General features: G+C 37.3%; 2 protein-coding genes across 3 annotated transcripts in view; one reads left to right on the plus strand and one right to left on the minus strand.

Moving 5' to 3' along the window:
* Positions 1 to 8161, plus strand: part of ctnnal1 (catenin (cadherin-associated protein), alpha-like 1) — a 60316-nt gene extending 52155 nt beyond the window's left edge. The window contains exons 16-19 of one of the 2 annotated variants that reach the window (XM_084424361.1): positions 1842 to 1898; positions 2682 to 2801; positions 3475 to 3558; positions 6171 to 8161. In XM_084424361.1, the coding sequence (XP_084280487.1) occupies positions 1842 to 1898; positions 2682 to 2801; positions 3475 to 3558; positions 6171 to 6335 (426 nt within the window). In that variant the 3' untranslated portion in view covers positions 6336 to 8161. The remainder of the gene's footprint in view (positions 1 to 1841; positions 1899 to 2681; positions 2802 to 3474; positions 3559 to 6170) is intronic. The other variant, XM_084424362.1, reaches the window with a different exon arrangement.
* Positions 8162 to 9130: 969 nt separating this feature from the next.
* On the minus strand, positions 9131 to 13193 carry abitram (actin binding transcription modulator). Its single transcript, XM_084424680.1, has 6 exons — positions 12983 to 13193; positions 12787 to 12838; positions 12270 to 12399; positions 12088 to 12164; positions 11931 to 12000; positions 9131 to 9669 (listed from the first exon to the last, which is right to left on the minus strand). The coding sequence occupies exons 1-6, from the start codon at positions 13047 to 13049 to the stop codon at positions 9535 to 9537; spliced, it is 531 nt and encodes a 176-aa protein (XP_084280806.1). The 5' UTR covers positions 13050 to 13193; the 3' UTR covers positions 9131 to 9534.
* Between the last annotated feature and the right edge of the window lie 145 nt (positions 13194 to 13338).

Genomic DNA, 13338 nt, shown 5'->3' on the forward strand with positions numbered 1-13338 from the left:
ATAGCTGTTTGTGAATGTAAAAGGTCTGCAAAGTTTCAAACATCTAAGTGCACAATAATTAGAGTTATTACCTCCCCAAATAAAGAATCGTTTCTTAACTGCAGTAACAAATCTTCATAATGGCAGCCTATGGTCTTCATTGGCTGCCCGTGAACAGCATCTATTTGACCCGCCCTCAAACACAATAGTTGTAGCTGAGGCCTGGAAGAGTTTGGTTCGTGTTGTCGACATTTTGGGAAAGACGCTGTTTTCTGCGCTGCGAAAGCAAATCCACTTTGCATGCACTTCCAAAGGATGAGGACTCTCGTTCGAATTGGTTCGTATCGCTGTGTATACAAGTGCTAATGAAACGTCCGTAGCTACAATTCAGATATGGAAATGGGAATTTGGTTTCTGACATGCACTGAAAGCGTCTGACCAATCAGAGCAGAGTAGGCTCTCGGAAAGGAGGGGTTTAGAGAGACTGAGTCCTTGTTTGAACCATTTCAGACACTAAGAATAGAGCTGATGCTATGATGTATAATTTGAGAAAATTAAAGTACAATCTTTTGACCTTGGATGCATGTAAATCTATTGTAGGAGACCTCCAAAACTAAACTAGGAACCTTTAAAACAGCATAAAAGGGGCACTAATACGTACCTCTTTTAATGGCCTTTTCTGACTTCACTGAATTCACTTTTGCAATTGCCATAATTATGAGTTTCCTACTAGTAAACAGATCATCGTCAAACTCACAATTACAACTTGGAAACTCATAATTTAAAGTCTCAAACTTATGTTTGCCTGTCAAAACAGCGGCAACCATACATTAAAACGTCTACTACGTACCTCTATACATATATGCCATTTATTTTGTATGACAGTTACCTGATTCGATTTGTTCTTTACAACTGTGCAAGAGCATAAAGAGGTGATTTAATATAGCGATTAAGTATTTTGCTGTGGTAATTATGGTATTTTTCCGATATGGATCAATTTTGATGTTATGAGCATTGCTATAGTAACGACCAGTTTCTGAAGATCTGATCCGCTCCGAAAATAATCTCCTGGTAATTATTATTAAACATGACACAGCATGACACTAACCTTTGTATTTGACTCCTGAATGCTGCTTTTGTCATTTTGACATTTTCACTGAGATGTCAGTCTTAAATTTCAGCGCGGTAAATAATTTTTCATTTAGGTTTTGCTGGCTAAAGCAGCAGTGATATTGGAGATTATACTGATGAAATAGTAACAAAGGCTTTGGTGCACTCATTACTATGAATGGGAGAATGTGCAACATGAAATATAGCGAAATAAGTCTTGTGTACTAAATAAAACAGTCATTGTCCTGAGACACAGTCAGTGCATGAGACATGTGCTTAGAACTGCACATGCGCATTGACTGGACCAACCTAAATATATATATATATATATATTTTTTTTTTTGCATAAGAAACAACATTTACGGGATGGTTCATGTCAGATTTTGTTGCTAATTTGAAATATTTTATTTAAATGCGAGAGAGACGAGTAGTTTTGTGAGATTGCAGGATTTCCCCATTTAAGTCTGGTCTTGGATGCCCTCATTAGCTGCCCGGAGGCATTGCAAATATCACCACGGAGAGAACTGACTTTCATTGAAAGTAACTTTGATAGTATTCAGTTGGTCATGTGATCTCAACAGGCCACTGAAATGACCTGAGTCTTTATCTTGTGCCAGTGTGCAGTGTAAATCTTGATGCACCTTTAACTGATTTGTGTGATTTTAATCACTTTATTTCATAATCCTGTTAATCCAAATTGTGTAAATTTGATCTACAATCAGGTCTTACATTATGGATTGTTTTTTTTTCAGGTGTTGTCAGACCAAGGTCTCCAGCTGTGCCCAATCCTCCACTCTCTCTCCACACAGGTAACACAGCCGGCGTGCACACCAGTCCTTTATGTACCAGTTTAATTAGATGCCTGTAAATAAAGGACTGTAATGACTGCCATCCATCTCATCGAGACCACAGAGACATGGCTATCAGTGTTAGTTAACCCCTGCTCGGCTGGGGCGGACAGGGGCCACACATCCATAATCACAGAGCCTGACACCTGTGGTACACCGCATGGTTTGATTAATAATCGCAAACATGCCTGACCCACAATGCATTTCCCCAGCTGCTAGCTGAGTACAGCTAAAACAAATCGCTTACGTCCACTTATTTATCCATCAGTTCAAATCCAGCAATTACCTCACTTTGGCAAACCTAATGCAGTTTTGGGTGCAAGTCTCAATTAGGGCAATTAGATTGTTAAATTTGTCCTTGCCTCAGGAAGTCCTGAAAGGGTCATAGAAAGAAGGAAAACAATGCTATATGCATAGAATACAATACACCACAATAAAAAAAAGGAGTATAAAATATAAATATATATATAGCTCAGTTTCAAAAGTTATTTTATTTTATTATATATGTATTATGTAAAATAAGTATAAATAATATATACAAATAAAATATAATTTGCATAATGTCATTTTATATATATATATATATATATGACATTATGCAAATTATATTTTATTTGTATATATTATTTATACTTATTTTATATTGATATATTGATGTCTGCGTTAGAATTTGTTTCGACTTCTCATCTCTCATGTGTGACAGTACTTTAAATGTTATGGCAATATATTGTGTCTGTGTTATAGCTGCTGGATGAAGACCGAATGCTTATTATATCTGAGACAGAGAAGCTGTCAACCGCATGTCAACAGCTTCAGGTCTGTGCCAAGACTCCGGTTCAGGGGAAGAGCGCCATCTTTCAGAAGGTGATGCAATATAACCGCAGGCCTGTGCTTGTGAATCAGTGAATGAATGGAGCAGATGAGACATAAATAGGGATTTTGTTTGTTTGACTTGACAATTTAATCCAGTAATTCACTTTAATTTATAAATTAGAATTGGATGATTAAAATTAGATAGATTAATCTTAATATAGGCATTTATAGAGAACGATACAGACACAGGTCACTGCCACGTGTGATTAGATAATAAATCTGTTTCTCTTGCAAAGACCCTGACCTTACTCTATCGTGACTCCATTTAACCCGATAAAATGGCATGCTGTCTAGGGTCATCCTTCTGTTTTGATAAAGTAAAGGTCACAGCCAAAGGCGGGTTTAAATAGGTTTATAGAATCTATGTTTGTGTCGTGCTGTGAAAACCAAGAAAACGATCTCCGGAAAACAAGCTCAATCAGAATCTCCCAGCATGTCTCGCCCTCGCATGGTTTCCAAGCATTTTATTTAGAAAAAAACAATTATGTGTGAACCAGTCTGTTCCACAAATCACCTGTCAGATATGTATAGATTTTTGTCGCAGCAAAATGATAGCTCGACTGAAATGTGAGCCCAAAGAAGCAGCCATGTTGTACTTGTTATATATTTTTTATTTTGGGTAGTTTGGTCATCTAATGATGCATCTGTTTCTCGTCTTGTTCAGGTCGACTCATCCATACAGAATACCAAAGGCATCTTGACTGTGGTGGTCTACTTACTGCCGATCTGTAATAAGCTCGTCAGAAAGGTTGGTAGCAACTTGAAGATCTGGGATTATAATTTTTTTTTTTAAATGTATTGGTATCGGTATATATTATATATTTAATTATGTTTGTTTATATATATTTTTTATATTTATATTACCTTCATGTCATCTAATACAGACTTATAGTTAAGCTTTAAAATTAAATAAATATTCAGAAAATATATATTTTTAAATATACAGACCCTTTCCAAAAAATTTGAATATCATGGAAAAGTTTATTTATTTCCATAATTCCATTCAAAACGTTAAACTTCCATAGTTTATAGATTCAGGGCCCACAACTTAAACGATTTCAAGTATTTAGTTGTTTATTTGTACATAATTTGGGCTCCAGCTCATAAAACCCACGAAAACAGGATTTCAAAAAATTTGAATATTACATGAAATCACACAGTAATTACAAAGTGATACCATGGTCATTGAATCAGGTTTTGGTTCTTTTGGCAGTGTGGGCAGGTGCAAATCCTGCTGGAAAATGAAGTCAGCATCTCCATAAAGCTTGTTTGCTGAAGGAAGCATGAAGTGCTCTGAAAATGTCCTGGTAGACGGCTGCGTTGAGTGGACAGCACAGTGGATCAACACCAGCCGATGACATGGCTCCCCAAACCAACACAGACTGTGGAAACTTCACAGTGGACTTCAAGCATCTTGGATTGTGTGCTTCTCCATTCTTCCTCCAGACTCTGGGACCTTGGTTTCCAAATGAGATTCGCTCTCATCAGAAAAGAGGACTTTGGTCCACTGTGCTTTATTAAATCCAGAGTCAACGCAGCCACCTACCAGGACATTTTTAGAGCACTTCATGCTTCCTTCATTTTCCAGCAGGATTTGCACCTGCCCACACTGCCAAAATAACCAAAACCTGGTTCAATGACCATGGTATCACTGTGTAATTACTGTGTGATTTCATGTAATATTCAATTTTTTTTAAATCCTTTTTTCGTGGGTTTTATGAGCTGGAAGCCCAAATTATGTACAAATAAACAACTAAATACTTGAAATTGTTTAAGTTGTGGGTCCTGAATCTATAATCTATGGAAGTTTAACGTTTTGAATGGAATTATGGAAATAAATAAACTTTTTCATGATATTCTAATTTTTTGGAAAGGGTCTGTATATTTACGAAAACGGCTTTTAAAATAAGAAAAAAAAGTAGGGCAGGACTTGATTTTGTCCATTGGGAATTAATTTGAGCGTTAATTTGCCCCGCACTCACACCAGTGAACACGTCATCAGAGAAGAGATATCACTGCAAGAGGGAGGGATTACGATGGCACATGAATAATAAAAAAAACCCCAATGATGTGCATGGAAAAATAATTTACAATAAATACTGCATTATTCCATAAATAATAAAAACTGTTCATTTTGAGTTCATGTGTGCCGCGTCACCCTCCGGGTGGTTTCTACCGCGACCACGTAACTCTATCTTGGTCACGAGCCACTTCCTCTATTTATATTACTCAACCCCTGTAAAAGGTGTACCTTTATAGATTCAGGAGGAGTCAGGTAGGCGTATAATATTCTCTCTTTCCGATTATATTATCTCAGGGTCTACTCTGATCACTTACCAAGCACAACCAAGCCTACCTGGGTGGTGTGGGATAGCCTTCCGTTCAGTGCACCACAGCTGGCTCTTCGCCCTCAGAGGACAGCTATGCCTGCTTATGCACTCCCACGGCCCACACTATTGCGACTGGTTGGCAACCTTGACCGACTTTGTAAAGTCTGTCGGGATATCGTTATACAAATCTATCTTTTTCAGACAGTCATCTCATGATACCCCAAATGGATTCTCACTCTACAGCAATGAACAGACTGAGACTATACTATCAGAGTTTGAGGGCAGTCCTCATTCTCATTTTATTATTTCTCGCATAGACAAAAGCTAAATACACCCCTCTCTGCACGCTGGAAGTTCCATGGGCCAGATACACTTTTACATTTTAAGGCTTACCCCATCTCTGTTCAGTGTGTGTTCTTCTCTAAGAATGTCAGGCGTCTTCTCTTGATGTTGTGGTTTTGTAGCTGGCTTCCGCTCGCTTGTATGCTCTCTCTCTCTCTCTCTCTCTCTCCAAAAGATCTCTTATTATAATCACTAATGATGCACAAAATCTCTACATTTACGCACATGCTGCTTATTTCCTGCGTGCCTTAATTGTTACATTACTTGCGTCAATTGCTTTATTTACCTGCTTCAACACTTTTATGTTTGCATCAATGGCATTTGCAATACAGATCAGTTTTCTACCTTTCTAGACATTTTCTTTATTTATGTCTTTATATTTGGCAGTCACACACAACAATGTTCTTGTCCCTCAGAACCCAAATTCACCCACACACAAAATGCAACATGCATCACCTTTACAGGATGTGGTGAACCTGTAAGAAAAAGTTTGGTGTTTTTGTCACCTTATGAAACCTTCATGGCCCCTAGAGATTTTCCAAGATCTGTAATTCTCTGTGTTTTATTATATCTTTTCTTATCAGAAAAGAAGACTCCATTTCTTTTGACACATGGTGACTTTAAAAAATGTATATGATCAAATCCTGTCATGTTTGTATTTAACTTTACCTTCTACCTTTAATTCCAGTGTCAATCCGAATGCAGTTGCCTGTCTTCTCCTCAGCACTGGAGGGAGAAGCAGCTGAGCACGCCTGTCAGCGAGAAAACTCTGAACGGCAAAAGCTCCAACGGCTTTGGGGTCAAATCCCTGGAGCAGCACATGGCCAATCTAACATTCCTGGAGAGCAAATAGATCTGAAAACCAAAGGCGATCCTGCCTGTTCTCCCATACACAGTGTATGGCAATGCACTCGCTCACAACGTGCCATTCTTTGCGATTTCTGCCCATTCGCTTTGTGGTGTACGATAGTGTTAGCGTTACCAGGCTCATTCCAGATACCAAAAGATATTGAAGAAAAACCCTTCATTGCATGTGTTGAAGTCATTATGCAACTGTTTCAAATGTAATGGCTGGTAAATAAGCTACGGTTTGAACCGAAACAATATTCGACGGCGTTTCTCGTGATTAGCCAACATTGAGGTGTACATTCTAAAAAGTTTTGATGCAAAAAAACTGCACACTGTATTTAACATAACTGCCTCATGTTCAAGTTGATGCCAAATATATCCAGTTTTAATCATCTTCCTACACTGGTCTTGCCACATGGCAGTCTGCTCAAGGCTGTAAGACACAACTTCAGTGACTTTGGATATTACTATGAGAAGTTAGCATCTTTGTGTTCTGTTTGAGAGTTTACAGCAAGGGAAGTTACTTTCCAAAGAGGCATTTCTGAAGGATGTTAATGAAAAATACCATTTCCACTTTTAGAGACAGTTCATCCTAAAATGTTTTTTGTCACCCTCATGTCGTTCCAAACCTGTATGACTTTTATTTCCGTCAAACACAAAACAAGATACACCGCCCGGCCAAAATAAAAAGTCACTGTTTGGATTTAAATAGGCAAATAGCTTTTCATTTCTTAAACTACCATGTAGGAAGACACATCATGGTCATATTCCAGGATGACAATGTCAAGATTCATCAGGCTCAAACTGTGAAAGAATGGTTGGGACGGAGTGTGAAGAATCATTTCCTATGAGTCCAGACCTTAAATTCATTGAAAGTCTTTGGGATGTGCTGGAGGAAACTTTACAGAGTGTTGGACTCTTGCATTGTCAATACAAGATCTTGACCAAAAATGTATTCATCTCTTGATGGAAATAAATGTTGTGACTTGTGATGTCTGGACTCAGAGGTGCCGATTCATGTGTGAAAATGATTCTTCACACTCCCTCCCAACCATTCTTTCACAGTTTGAGCCTGATGAATCTTGACATTGTCTTCCTACATGGCTGTTTAAGAAATGAAAAGCTACACACTCCATCAGTTAGGGTTAGAAGAACTGTTGCCAAACATATAACATGCTAGAAACATAATCACAATAATGATCCAATCATAGACTCTTAAGCATTTGCCTATTTAAATCCAAAAAGCTTCTTTTTTGGCTGGGCAGTGTATTTTGAAAAGTATCCATATAATGAAAGTCATTGGGTCGTTGTATGGACAAAAACAGTTTTTTAAAAATATCTTCTTTAATGTTCCACAGAAGATCATAAAGGTTTGGAATGACATGAGGGTGAGTAAATGAGGAGTGTTTTCATTTTCAGCTGAACTGTCCATTTAAGTGTACTTTCTTGTAATAGTATTGACTGCCTTGTAGGTCACTGTGATTTCTATTTTTACTTCAATCCTAACAATGTAAGTCAAGCTTTGGTACATTAACCTAAAAGGTTAGAGTGAAGAAGGTAAATAAATCAATAGGTTAACTTCAGGCTGTCGTGTACTGGAGAGCAACTTTTTAGTGTGGCACAGATTAAAAGGCTCTTCAGAATTGGGTTTCCACTCACACACCAATTGTAGTTGATACTTTGCTCAAATATTCCTCTGATTTATACTGCAGTCAGTCAAACCATAAGCTTTAGAGATGATTGTGCAGCTATGACCTCAAGTTGTATTAGTGTTGGACCATTGAATGATTGTTAAATCAGAAAAAAATCTAAATATACGTTATTTTTCTTAAAATATTAATGACTGAGTGATTTATTTATGCACAAAGCATGACATCTGAGGTTTTACACATTTCTTACTAACTCAGTTTTACACTAAGGTCATCCAATTTATCTATGAAGTACTTATTCTCCTCAATTAACACATTTATTAAAGCACATACTAACTTCAAGAAAACTATTAAAGTGTTCTCTGTTGGGTACATGTTCAGCTATGGACACAATCCTATTGAAAATACATATTCACACACAATACTGATCACAACATTCAGTAAGTTTTCTCTTATGCTTAAGGTCTTTATTTTTTATTTATTTATTCCATCACAGGAATACATTTTTTTTTTAATATTTTATCAAATAAATGCAGCCTTGTTGTTGAACAAGTCAACTATAAATAAATAATAGATATTAATAAATAAAATAAAATTAATTTATTAAAATTAATAAATACAATTTATTAATAAATTAATAAATATTAATTATTAAATATTTATAATAAATAATATAATACATATTTTATTTTTAGTAAAAATAAAATCAACAAGGCTGCATTTATTTGATAAAATATTTTTAAAAATAATTTATTCCTGTGATGGAATAAATACATTTTCAGTCACCATTACTCCAGTCTTCAGTGTCACATGATCCTTCAAAAATTGCTGTCAAGAAATATTTATTATTAATATAAGTGTTGAAAACATTTTGTAATATAATGCACGCTTTTGATCAATTTAATGCACCCTTGCTGAATACAAATATTACTTTTAAAATGGTAGTGTACATTTTGCTTGTGATGTACTGTATGTAATTTGTTATCTGTATAAAGTGCAAAATCTTGTTTGGGAAAATTACAAAATGTTCACATGGCTCTTTATTGTTTTGAGAGCACTGACCTTAGTTTGGGTTCATGTGTAAAACTGATTGATTAAAAACAAAACATAACATTTGAACGGTGCATTAAATGAACATACCGTATGAGAGCCAGTTCAATGGGAATCTGCCCAGAAGAGAACGGTTCCTTTATTTAGCATTTGCTCAAAACTACAATGATCTCCAGCAGTTTTATAGCAACCACAAGGAAAATAATGTCCGTGAGGATATAGACATGTTCCTCCTCAAATGAAAATAGTTCTTAATGAAACAAACTAAACAATAACCATGAAAATGGCATATTTGTGCATCTCATGAATAATGGTCCAACAAAATGCAACCCAGTGAAATCCAAGACTGTTCTGGATCCAGCAGACAGGTCTTCATTCCTTCAAGTCGTCATTTTCGAATTTAAGTGGCACAAAGCCATGATGCCATAGACGTTCTCACCTGCTTGAAGCAATTATTCCTCTAAGGAGACTCAGCAGTCAGCATCTTCAAAGTGCAAATTGATCTCAGCAAAGCTCTTCTTGTTGGTTCCTTTTCACGATAACCTCCTCATATTGTTCTCTGGTCAGAAGGCCCTCGGTGATGCTCTTACTCTCTTCAAATTTAGGTAATATAACCGCAATGTATCCTTCTGTGGAAGGCTGTGCCAAAAATAATGAACGCTTAAGTCACACATGTGGCCTTAGGTTTGAAAAAAGGAGAATTATTTTTTTCTTTCTTTGTACTGAGAGTTATGATGTACAGTGAGGAAAATAAGTATTTGAACACCCTGCTATTTTGCAAGTTCTCCCACTTGGAAATCATGGAGGGGTCTGAAATTGTCATCGTAGGTGCATGTCCACTGTGAGAGACATAATCTCGATTTCGCCACTTAAATTCTTCGATATCGCCGATGTCGATATCTTCGATATCGCCACTTAAATTCTATCACAGGCTCAGCTCCCTCCTACCTTCACTCACTCCTACGAGCCTACATCCCCACCAGACGCCTACGATCAATCAACGAGCGACGTCTCGTGGTTCCATCACAGAAAGCCACAAGATCACTTTCCAGATCATTCTCATTCACAGTTCCATGCTGGTGGAACACTCTCCCCACCCTCATCCGGAATGCTGAATCCCTGACAACATTCAAAAAACAGCTGAAAACCCATCTCTTCCATGAGCACCTAAACTCATAAAAAAAAAAAAAAAAAAAAAAAAAAAACCTTTCCCTTAAAATCCCACTTATCATGCTTATGCTACTCTGAATAATGCCTGAACTTCGTATTCTGAACACTTCTTGCGTTGTTGTTGTCTTTTGCCTCTTCATGATGACTCGCTTAATTTAGTCCTGATTTGTAAGTCGCTTTGGATAAAAGCGTCTGCTAAATGACTAAATGTAAATGTAAATGTAATCTAAAAAAAAAATCCAGAAATCACAATGTATGATTTTTTAACTATTTATTTGTATGATACAGCTGCAAATAAGTATTTTAACACCTGAGAAAATCAATGTTAATATTTGGTACAGTAGCCTTTGTTTGCAATTACAGAGGTCAAACGTTTCCTGTAGTTTTTCACCAGGTTTGCACACACTGCAGGAGGGATTTTGGCCCACTCCTCCACACAGATCTTCTCTAGATCAGTCAGGTTTCTGGGCTGTCGCTGAGAAACACGGAGTTTGAGCTCCCTCCAAAGATTCTCTATTGGGTTTAGGTCTGGAGACTGGCTAGGCCACGCCAGAACCTTGATATGCTTCTTACAGAGCCACTCCTTGGTTATCCTGGCTGTGTGCTTCGGGTCATTGTCATGTTGGAAGACCCAGCCTCGACCCATCTTCAATGCTCTAACTGAGGGAAGGAGGTTGTTCCCCAAAATCTCGCAATACATGGCCCCGGTCATCCTCTCCTTAATACAGTGCAGTCGCCCTGTCCCATGTGCAGAAAAACACCCCCAAAGCATGATGCTACCACCCCCATGCTTCACAGTAGGGATGGTGTTCTTGGGATGGTACTCATCATTCTTCTTCCTCCAAACACGTTTAGTGGAATTATGACCAAAAAGTTCTATTTTGGTCTCATCTGACCACATGACTTTCTCCCATGACTCCTCTGGATCATCCAAATGGTCATTGGCAAACTTAAGACGGGCCTTGACATGTGCTGGTTTAAGCAGGGGAACCTTCCGTGCCATGCATGATTTCAAACCATGACGTCTTAGTGTATTACCAACAGTAACCTTGGAAACGGTGGTCCCAGCTCTTTTCAGGTCATTGACCAGCTCCTCCCGTGTAGTTCTGGGCTGATTTCTCACCTTTCTTAGGATCATTGAGACCCCACGAGGTGAGATCTTGCATGGAGCCCCAGTCCGAGGGAGATTGACAGTCATGTTTAGCTTCTTCCATTTTCTAATGATTGCTCCAACAGTGGACCTTTTTTCACCAAGCTGCTTGGCAATTTCCCTGTAGCCCTTTCCAGCCTTGTGGAGGTGTACAATTTTGTCTCTAGTGTCTTTGGACAGCTCTTTGGTCTTGGCCATGTTAGTAGTTGGATTCTTACTGATTGTATGGGGTGGACAGGTGTCTTTATGCAGCTAACGACCTCAAACAGGTGCATCTAATTTAGGATAATAAATGGAGTGGAGGTGGACATTTTAAAGGCAGACTAACAGGTCTTTGAGGGTCAGAATTCTAGCTGATAGACAGGTGTTCAAATACTTATTTGCAGCTGTATCATACAAATAAATAGTTAAAAAATCATATATTGTGATTTCTGGATTTTTTTTTTTAGATTATGTCTCTCACAGTGGACATGCACCTACGATGACAATTTCAGACCCCTCCATGATTTCCAAGTGGGAGAACTTGCAAAATAGCAGGGTGTTCAAATACTTATTTTCCTCACTGTATACAGATGCTCACCCTTTCCAATAATAGATCCGGCTTGTTCATAATGGCTTCATTTACTTCTAAGAGACGTCCTCTGATACAGCTGTGAAAATATAGGTTGAATTGAGATCATTTTATGATTATTGAAACTGAATGTGATATATATCCAGTGTCGCTCTTTATAACTGACCTGTATATGGTGTATTCCTGTTCATCTGTACACATTATTCTACACAGTGGTGCAAACTCTGTCAGGAACTGACCACCCTTTAGAATAAATTGTACATAATATATTATAATGTTCAGGAAAAGAGTAAATTAAGATGTATTAGTAATTAAATCACAATTATCATTAAATTCAAAGGTACCCACTCGCTTTGACTTTCCAGACACCTTGTTCTTCAGACGGCTGCATCCGTCACTGATCTGGTAGTTTATGTTTTTAATTTTTCGTCCATTCTGAAGGATAGGATGAGACTCTGCAAGTGTGATGACGCATATTCTGATGAGAAGAAAATGTCAATTTAGAGATAATGGACACTTATAGCCCTGTGGACTTAAAAATAAAGCAGACATGGTGTCATTTCAATCCATATCTCAGATTATATATTCAGATTGCGTGCAACTGTAATTTCTGTAAAAAAATAAAATGTATATAAACCATTTCATACAATAAACATGGTTGATTTTTTTTATAGATTAAGATTGAAAGGCTGGATCTGGGCTTTATGTACAGATTTGAATATATACATAAAATGCATTTGTTTTGAGTTTTGATATTCACATAACAAGAAGAACCCTGTAAAAGTGTAAGTAGTTGAAGAAACACTAACAAAACTTCACAGTAAAGAGAGAATTAATATAGGCTATATAATATATCTAGGCCTACCTGTTGGAGTGCTGTAGAATGCAGTGATCCTCACATACTTTTCCCTTCAGATCTACGTCAGCATGAACACCAACACAGTAATTAATCAACATGTTTAAAATGCATAGTGTATATATTTAAATAAAATCACGCTTCAAAATGCTAACCTTAACATGCATTAAGATAATAGCACACAATACTGATCAGCACATATCACCTGTTCTATACCAGCGTGTGAAATATCGCTCGATTACTGATGGGGCTTTCTTTTCACTGTCTTCCATGTCAACATCCACCGCTTAAAACAGCGATTATCTCAAAAAGAAAGAAAAAACTTCAGCGAGGTAGAGAGTCTGGTCAGATCCAAACAGAGACGCTTGAAGCCGGACGACAAATTAAGCTACACAAAAAAACCGTCCGGTGTCCGCTCTGAATTTACATCCGGTTACACTAAGTTGTGGTGTCTGCCGGAATTTTGCATCACTGTGTCGTGCATATTTACTTTATATAATAATAAATGTATACCAATTGTTTTTCAATCCCACTCAACTGTATTATTAGAGAAACCTATTT

This window comes from Rutilus rutilus, assembly GCF_951802725.1.
Source record: "Rutilus rutilus genome assembly, chromosome: 11".
Lineage (NCBI taxonomy): Eukaryota > Metazoa > Chordata > Actinopteri > Cypriniformes > Leuciscidae > Rutilus > Rutilus rutilus.